Here is a 9,556-nt window from a genome sequence, read left to right as displayed (position 1 = left end):
GGAGAACTCCAGGTCAAAGCAGGGCACTTGATAATTGCTCCCCGTTCTTGATCACCTAATAAGTGCCATGCACTAAGATAAACCACTTACACAAATAAACTAATACAGCAACTCTAGCAGATACTTAATGAAAAGCTCTTGGTTCTTTTTGAACCAGGCGTTAGAATGGCTAAAATAACATGGTAAATTGGAGACTGGGATTGGAATCAACTTGGAGTTTGTCTAGTTTCATAATTCATGGTTCTTCTCTTATGTCACTAATACAAAATGTAGTATCTGATATTTTAGGAGCTCGGATGTTGAACAAGGTACAAATGTGCACAGGCAAGTGCCCTCTCATAAGATGGGCGTGTGGTGGGGGGGAGGTTCCTCTAACTTAACCTTGTTGGGTGCGCCTCCAAAGTAAATTCATAATTAAGTTGAATAGGAGGTAGAGAAATTACTCACAATACAGTATCATGTCACTTCACAGCTGCATAAGTGATTTCAGAGAAATATGTAGAAAACTTAGGTGAGCTAGACATAGAAAGAAATTAATTGAATGTCGTTGGGCTAGAAGGAACCCTAAGTCTAGCTCTACTGCAAACTTGTGCTGTGAATTAAATGTATCAGTTTATAAAATGACGTTTTTGATTAGACAACCCCTAAGGACACTTAACAGCTCTAAAGTGTTTTCTCAGCCTGTGGCAGCAAAATTTCACTTTCATTTTAAGGCAACAATATTTTATGGCAAAGGAAATAATTCTAAAAGTTGTGCCCCTCCCCCCCTTTATGAATAATTCCTCAATTCTCCTTGGAGGAAGTGGAAAAACTGTAACAAAATACTGGTAGAAATCAACAGCTCCTAGAACATAGGGACTGGGCTTGTTGTTTCTCAGTCCTGCATACCTAGCACAGTTACTGTATCATAGTAGTTGGTCAAGAAATGTTTGTTGAGTAGCTTCTTTTGGATCCTTGAATAGATCCTAGAAGAGTTCATAGTTGATTTCTGGGCATGCAACTGTTTCTTTATGTATTGTGAATTACAAATTATATATTATGTATTATTATGAGTTATGTATTATTTTTGCATTGAGACAAAAACTCACATCAAAGTTGCACCATCATGAAAACAAGTAGGAAAGGACAGCCTTAGACAATTTTGCAAAATCTTATATTCCCATTTAAATGAAATAGCAGGCGTTTGGGGAGAGATGTCCTCATCTCCCCTGGGCGCTTTCATAACTAATTGGCAAGATGAGTGTGGGTACCCCTGTTTACATACAGGGAACACCACTGTGAGAGGCTGTCACTTACTAAGGAGCGGGCCAAGCAAAAAGGGCTCAGGCTCGTGGTCCCCATAAGGAGCCAGTGCACAAAGTGTTCTTGCGTCTCAGCGACGAAATACACTCTTGTGGGTCAGATGCTTGCAATGAGCACCTGCTGCTGAGGCTAACGGGAATAATGCTAGTAGTCACACCGTAACCAGGGCAACCTCGGGTCCTCTGCAGCCGCGCAAAGTGGGCACTCCTCGCAGGGCCCATCCCGCCCGCCACTGCGCGTGCGCACATTATCACCGTGCCGTCACGGCCTCGCCCGCCCGCAGGTGGCGCCTGCGCCTGCGCCAGGAGCAGCTAGCGGAACCGGCTCCTCGGGTTCGGGCTTCCGGTTTGGTGCGGGAGCCCGGGGCTTCGCGTCAGCTGGCAGGTGTGTGCCGAGGCTCCGCCGAGGAGGGGCCTGATGGTCCCCGGAGCGAGCGGAGGTGAGGTCTGGGCCGGCGGGCGCTGGGCAGGGTGAGCAAAGCAGGAGGGGGCCGCCTCGCGTCTTCTCGGTCCCGCAAACTCCTGTGGTGTGAAAAGTTGGTTTTCTTCTTACTCCTGGACTGAAAGCGCTGCAGCTCCCCGCCCCCGGCTTCGCAGGTCGGGGCGCGGACTCCTCGGCGACCGCGCTGCCTCGGACCCCGGGTGCTTGTTCGGGGCTCTTGATGTAGACCCCCAGCCCTGGGACGTGGGGCGAGGGGACTAGTTTCTGCCGCGTTTGACTCTCGAGAACGGTGGGGGCTGCCTTCATTGCATACGTTGTGGTTGTGACGACCACCCGGCCGCTGGGGACGAGAGGTAAGGCCGCGTGTCCAAGGCTCGGGATTCAGCTGGCCTCTGTTGAGGGTTTGGGGGCAGAGGAGTGGTGAGGACCCCTCCAGTGACTTTACAGGAGTGAACGGGTGGAGTTGGAGGGAATTACTTTATTTCTGTTCTACCCTTTGTCTTTCATTAACTTCCCGGATCCCACAGCCTTCTGGCAGTTTTTCACCGCTAATTTCTTTCTGCCGGGATTCTCCCAAAACGTCACCAAGTGTGGTGAAAGGTAGGCTGCTGTGAACCCTGCGTCTTGTCAAGGGTTGCACGAAGGAAGCTTCGATAGTACCAGTCACTTTCTCTCCAATGAAATAGCAGTGAATCATCTCCCGTATTCACTTAATGCAACCTTGCTAGTGTGTTTGGTTGTGCAGGCGGCAGCCGAATGGCTGATGAGTCATTATTGTGTACTGATTACTTGTATTCATTCTCTTGAAAGCTTTGCTTATCATTATCAAAAAGCGAAGCGTCCCCCCCCTTCTTATTTGCTTAGTATTTTGTAATATTTATATTTTAAATGTTGCTTAGGTCAACAAGCATTATAGTATTAAAATTGATCAAGGGCTCCCTAAATGCCAGGGAATGTGTTAAGCACCTTCTGTAAATTATCAGATGTCATTCTAATTTCTGCCTGGTTATTAACTCCATTTTACACTTGAAGAAACTGAAGCTTAATCGTTGCCCCATATCACAGAGCTGTTAAACGTTAGAGTCCACAGTTGAACTCAGATTTATTGGACTCCAAAGCCTGGGCCCTAACCACTGACTTCTCTGTTTTGTTTTTTTGCAAATTGAAAACATCAGAATCCAGAAAATAAAAATAGCATATACAAAGCAGTGGAAATACTAAAATTTGACTTTTTATGCAATTTTAATAAGTAAAAATATTTAAGCCTATTCATTTTATACTAATTTTAGAATCCTTGTTATCTATATAACAGTTTTATGATGCATGTATATCCACGTTGTTACCTGGATTTCAACATGATTATAAAGTCATCTGAGTCTTTGCCTGGGACCTGTTGAGGGAAACTTTGACTTTGGGACCGTACAGAATCTACAGATAGATCAGAAACTATACTAATCTTGAACATTCAAAGAAGTATTTCTTAACATACTTCACTTTATATGCGTTATGTATAAATTGTAAATATAATGTTATATGCTATAATGTACTGGCTTGAGGGAGCATGTTTTGAGAGGTAGGACGTTGAACATAGTTAACCAGGTGGTGTAGTCAGTTATGCAGAGGAGACACAGTGAGGGGAAGCGGGTACCATATTCAGAGATAAAAGTCTCAGGAACGGGGTCTGTCATGGGTTTATCTTTTGGTCTAACCAACTCAGCAGAAGTTGGGTTTCCTTTGTCAGGAGTCAGACTGAGAAGTGCAGCTTTATTCCCTGTAGGCCACCAAAATGGTTGTGGTGAAACTTGCCCAGTGCAGTTGTAGCTGCTGAGTTGTTTGTAATCAAACTGAATCCCACCAGGCGTTTGGGGAGCATGTTTGTGAAACCAGCTCCTAGCTTTCCTTAGTGTGATTTTCCAGGAACTCAGCTCCAGGAATTCATGCAGCAAGCAAACCTCCTACGTGCCAGGTGCTGTTGGCACATTATGAGACAGTTTCTGACCTCCGGAGACTCGCGGTTTAGTAAACCCAGTAACTGTAATTAGCCCTTCGAGTTCTTGTGCTGCATGTTAGATAATGTAGCCTTGTGCGGATGGTGTGTGTGATTGTCTTTTGTTTGCTGGAGTAGGGGCATCTCCTGCTCTCTACGCTATGTGGTGCCCACTCCCTGTGAAGCTGCTCTGGGCATGTGTCGGGAGGTGTCTGACACCACAAGATAAGACATGGTTTATATTACTGGAGCACACATTTTTGCTTGAAGTCTTTTTTGGAAAAGTTAGTTCATTTTAGTGTTACATAGTTTAAACCATATTAAAATAGCTCTGATATCTAATAGATTCTAATAGAACCTGCATGAATATTTAAAACTGCAAAGAAATTTCCTACTCGTGGTGACCACTTTAGGAAGTACTCTAGGCCGTAGCCCAGCTAGGTACCCATTGTTTCCTCTCTGAGTTTGGAAGATGCTTCAGTGAAAAGGTCCGTCTCATGACGTTTTACTTTTGTTTTATTTTTGTTAAAGCCCTTAACATTTTATAACTAGTCCCCATGACATCCCTTTGTCTTTACGGAGTGTCTGCTTTCTCAAGGCAGAAACAGACAGCCTGTGCCCATAGCCTGGTGCCTTGCTCATGTGTAGACAGCGAATGGTTGGGGCATAACCGGCCTGGGAGTATGAACAAAAAAAGTGTGCGAATGAGTTTCAGTTTATAAAACTGTAAGTAACTGCGATAAAATAGAGTTAAAAGAGAGAGATCAGGTGCGGACTTCATGGGATGGGTGTTTTGGGTTGGGTTTTGGATGCTGGAGTCATTTGGCACAGCGAGTGATGGTGAAGTGCCAGTAAGCATACTTGTCGGCTTGTTTGGCTGGAAGAAGAGGACACCAGGTTTTTTTGTGAAGGGCCCTGTCTATGTAGGAGTTGAAGCTTCCTAGAAAGCCGGATTTCAATTCAGTGGGCTAGAGATTTGTTAAAAGCATCTGTGTCAAAAAGTTTTGTTTCTGGTGCTGTGTGGTAGTGTGACAGAAAAAGAGGAGATCTGTAAGGAGAGGCCTTACCTCAGAAGCCCAGAAATGGAGGGAATTGAGCCTGATTTGTTTTTCTGTTAGCACAGCAATATCCTTTTGCATTATGTGCTAAATAATTAAGGAATGGAATAATTACTTCAGTGAAAGTTGGAATTTAAGGAGAAAGGTAATTAAAATGATTAATTTCAGTATTGTAAATAAAGGGAATGGGGCTGGTGATACTTTTGATAATAAACACTAAATAGGATCGGAGTAAAATAGGTGATTTTCATTAAATGTAGAGGTTGCAAAGAGACACCATTTATAGCATTGATCTGTTTTCATTTAGCAAACATTAATAACCATTTATCTTGAACCAAGCACTCTCCGTAAGGTCTTTACATATTTAGTTGAATTTTACCTTTTACTTAAAGTTATTCTCTTTTTGCTTTATTAGTTAAACCGGAAGATTCCCCGTCGCTTCCATGGCTGCCTCACAAACTTCGCAAACTGTTGCATCCCACGTTCCTTTTGCAGATTTGTGTTCAACTTTAGAACGAATACAGAAAAGTAAAGGACGTGCAGAAAAAATCAGACACTTTAAAGAATTTTTAGATTCTTGGAGAAAATTTCATGATGCTCTTCATAAGAACCAAAAAGATGTCACAGACTCTTTTTATCCAGCAATGAGACTGATTCTTCCTCAGCTAGAAAGAGAGAGAATGGCCTATGGAATCAAAGAAACGATGCTTGCTAAGCTTTATATTGAATTGCTTAATTTACCTAGAGATGGAAAAGATGCCCTTAAACTTTTAAATTACAGAACACCTACTGGAACTCGTGGAGATACTGGAGACTTTGCAACCATTGCATACTTTGTGTTGAAACCAAGATCTTTACCGAAAGGAAGTTTAACCATACAGCAAGTAAACGACATTTTAGACTCAGTTGCCAGCAATAATTCTGCCAAAAGAAAGGACCTAATAAAGAAGAGTCTTCTTCAGCTTATCACTCAGAGTTCAGCACTTGAACAAAAGTGGCTCATACGGATGATTGTAAAGGACCTAAAGCTTGGTGTTAGTGAGCAAACTGTATTTTCTGCTTTTCACAATGATGCTGCTGAGTTGCATAATGTCACCACAGATCTGGAGAAAGTTTGTAGGCAACTGCATGATCCTTTGATAGGACTCAGTGATATTTCTATCACTTTATTCTCGGCTTTTAAACCAATGCTAGCTGCTATCGCAAATATTGAGCGAATTGAGAAGGACATGAAACACCAGAGTTTCTACATTGAAACCAAGCTAGATGGCGAGCGTATGCAAATGCACAAGCATGGGGATGTATACCAGTACTTCTCCCGAAATGGCTATGACTATACGGATCAGTTTGGTGATTCTCCACAGGAAGGTTCTCTTACACCATTCATTCATAATGCATTCCAACCAGATATACAAATCTGTATTCTTGATGGTGAGATGATGGCCTACAACCCTAATACACAAACTTTTATGCAAAAGGGGAATAAGTTTGATATTAAAAGAATGGTAGAAGATTCTGATCTGCAGACTTGTTATTGTGTCTTTGATGTGTTGATGGTTAATAATAAAAAGCTAGGACGTGAGACCCTAAGAAAGAGGTATGAAATTCTTAGTAGTATTTTTATGCCGATACCAGGTAGAATAGAAATAGTACAAAAAATGCAAGCTCATACAAAGCAAGAAGTAATTGATGCTTTGAATGAAGCAATAGATAAAAGAGAAGAGGGAATCATGATAAAACATCCTCTATCCGTTTATAAGCCAGACAAAAGAGGTGAAGGATGGTTGAAAATTAAACCAGAGTATGTAAATGGACTGACAGATGAACTGGACATCCTAATTGTCGGAGGCTATTGGGGTAAAGGCTCTCGGGGTGGAATGATGTCTCATTTTTTGTGTGCTGTAGCAGAGAAACCCCCTGCTGGTGAAAAACCATCAGTGTTTCATACCCTGTGTCGTGTTGGCTCAGGTTACACCATGAAAGAACTGTATGATCTGGGTTTGAAATTGGCCCAACATTGGAAGCCTTTTCATAAAAAAGCTCCACCAAGTAGCATTTTATGTGGGATAGAGAAGCCTGAAGTGTACATTGAGCCTTGTAATTCTGTCATTGTTCAGATTAAGGCAACAGAGATTGTTTCCAGTGATATGTATAAAACTGGCTGCACGTTGCGTTTTCCACGAATTGAGAAGATAAGAGAAGACAAAGAGTGGCATGAATGCCTGACTCTGGATGACTTGGAACAGCTTCGAGGGAAGGCATCTGGAAAGCTGGCGTCCAAACACCTTTATGTAGGTGGTGATGAAGAACCACAAGAAAAGAAGCGGAAATCTGCCCCAAAGATTAAGAAAGTTATTGGAATTATCGAGCACTTAAAAGCACCTAACCTTTCTAACATAAACAAAGTTTCTAATATGTTTGAAGATGTGGAGTTTTGTGTTATGAGTGGAATAGACAACCATCCAAAGCCTGATCTGGAGAATAGAATTGCAGAATTTGGTGGTTATATAGTACAAAATCCTGGCCCTGACACATACTGTGTGATCGCAGGATCTGAGAACATCAGAGTGAAAAACATCATTTCTTCAAATAAGCATGATGTTGTCAAGCCTGAGTGGCTGTTAGAGTGTTTTAAGACCAAAAGCTGTGTGCCATGGCAGCCTCGCTTTATGATTCATATGTGCCCATCAACAAAAGAACATTTTGCCCGTGAATATGATTGCTATGGTGATAGTTACTTTGTTGATACAGACGTGAACCAACTGAAGGAAGTGTTCTCGGGAATCAAAAATTGTAGTGAACAGACTCCTAAAGAGATGGCTTCTGTGATTGCTGATTTAGAATATCGATATTCCTGGGACCACTCTCCTCTCAGTATGTTTCGACACCACACCATTTATTTGGACTTGTATACTGTTATTAGTGACTTGAGTACCAAAATCGAAGGAACAAGATTAGCTGTTACAGCCTTGGAGCTTCGATTTCATGGAGCAAAAGTAGTTTCTCGTTTAGCTGAGGGTGTGTCTCATGTAATCATTGGGGAGGATCATAGTCGTGTTGCAGCTTTTAAAGCTTTTCGAAGGACTCTTAAGAGAAAGTTTAAAATCCTGCAAGAAGGTTGGGTAACTGATTCAATAGACAAGTGTGAGTTACAGGAGGAAAATCAATATTTGGTTTAAAGCCAGCTGTTCTAGTGAGGAAAGCCTCTGATCTGGCCAGCTCATTGCAACAGGTGGTAATGATAAAATATTAAACTACATTTTATTCTCTCTTAAAATTTATGCTTAAATAGTATTATTAGGTATAGGAACATGATAATTTTAACTTTAGAGATAGAAAAGACAATGGCTCAAAGCCAAGAAAGAAAAAATTCTTTTAGCAGCGTAGTATTTGATGATTTTTATAACCAAGATCAAATAAACAGTTTAAAGAAGAGGTATTTATATAATATCTCTATAGAAATCTAGAATTTTGACTGAAATATTAATAAGATATATTTAGAAGCTTTTAAAGTCATTAAAAGTATTGACCTAAACAGGATTTTCTGAGGTCAAATAGAAAATTTAATAATAGTTTTTATCTAATAAAAGCATTGCAAGAAAAAGCAGAGTTGTTAGAACTGGACTTGCAAAAATGTGTCTTTTAGATTGAATACTAAAAATTTTTCTTTTAAGTGTGAAATGTTGTAAACAAATTTACTTTTTAAGGTGCAGTTCAAGTTTATGAGTAAGACTTTATTAATGATGTCATTAGCTAAATTGGGGAAGTTGGATGGAACTTGATCTAAAAACTTGAAAGTAGTTTGATTTTAAAAAAACCTTGCAATTTTAAATTATTTTTCTAAAATAGAGCATGTTTTAAAGAAAGTATTTTTATGTGAATTCATACTCCAGTATAAATAGAATTCATAAGGTGTGAATTTCCTAGATATGATCCATTGAGTAGGTGTCAAAATGGCAAGTGTATTATAACTTTCATTATAGAGAAGTAAATTGCTTTGCCTATTTAAAATGATTGTATCCTTAGGTCATTTAAAGTCAGTATATAGAGTATATATTGCATCTGGACTTATATGCCAAATTTTGGAATACAGCCTATGCATTTTGAAAACTATGTTTACATGACACCACTGAAATACTTGAAATTTGATACCTGAGGAACTGTGTGTAGATTATTTGTAAGTAATTTGAAATTTTATCCAAACAGTGGAAAAAATGTATGTAATTTTGTTTTATTCCTTAATTTAAATAAAATATTTAATATACTATTACAATAATTTCTTATAGTGTATTTAATTTAAAACAATTCCTAGTAGTTATTTCAGTCAGATAGATGTTAGGGTATCAATATAATTTTTGACTGATTCAAATCAGGTTCCTATTTAAGGTTCTTTGTATGTCATATTACTGAATGAATTTTATTAAAAATTTTAAACTTGTATATTTTTATAGTGTTTATTGAGAAAAGTTACCAAATAAGTGTAGTGGGGGGAAGGATACATAATTTTGCCACCAAAGATAATATTTACTATTTTAAGTTATTGATAGTAAGGAAAGTGCAAAATACATATTTACAGTGTTAACAAATAAGTATAAACCAAACTATAATGCTTTATTTGATTAGCTTTTCTCAATACGTTGTGAAAATATTTACAGGTCACTAAAATATACCTACATCATTTGTCATTGCTGCCCAATGTTCTGTTGAATGTGCTGTCGTGTATCCACCTAGCCCATTACTGTTCAACTTTTAGGTTATTTCACCACCA

The 9,556-nt window shown here is 39.7% G+C and overlaps 1 protein-coding gene across 2 annotated transcripts; it reads left to right on the top strand.

The window, feature by feature from the left end:
• Positions 1 to 1,602: 1,602 nt before the first annotated feature.
• Positions 1,603 to 9,064, top strand: LIG4 (DNA ligase 4). 2 transcript variants are annotated; one of them, XM_044779715.2, is made up of 2 exons: positions 1,603 to 1,741; positions 5,204 to 9,064. In XM_044779715.2, exon 2 carries the CDS (start codon positions 5,232 to 5,234, stop codon positions 7,965 to 7,967), a length of 2,736 nt encoding a protein of 911 aa, XP_044635650.2. In that variant the 5' UTR covers positions 1,603 to 1,741; positions 5,204 to 5,231; the 3' UTR covers positions 7,968 to 9,064. The 2 variants fall into 2 exon arrangements, with proteins under 2 accessions (XP_044635650.2, XP_014707624.3); XM_014852138.3 differs by having other exon boundaries at positions 1,652 to 2,096.
• The last annotated feature ends 492 nt before the right edge of the window (positions 9,065 to 9,556 follow it).

The sequence above is a fragment of the Equus asinus genome, chromosome 11 (assembly GCF_041296235.1).
Source record: "Equus asinus isolate D_3611 breed Donkey chromosome 11, EquAss-T2T_v2, whole genome shotgun sequence".
NCBI lineage: Eukaryota > Metazoa > Chordata > Mammalia > Perissodactyla > Equidae > Equus > Equus asinus.
The sequence above is the reverse complement of the archived record's forward strand: the minus strand, read 5'-3'. Positions and strand labels throughout refer to the sequence as shown.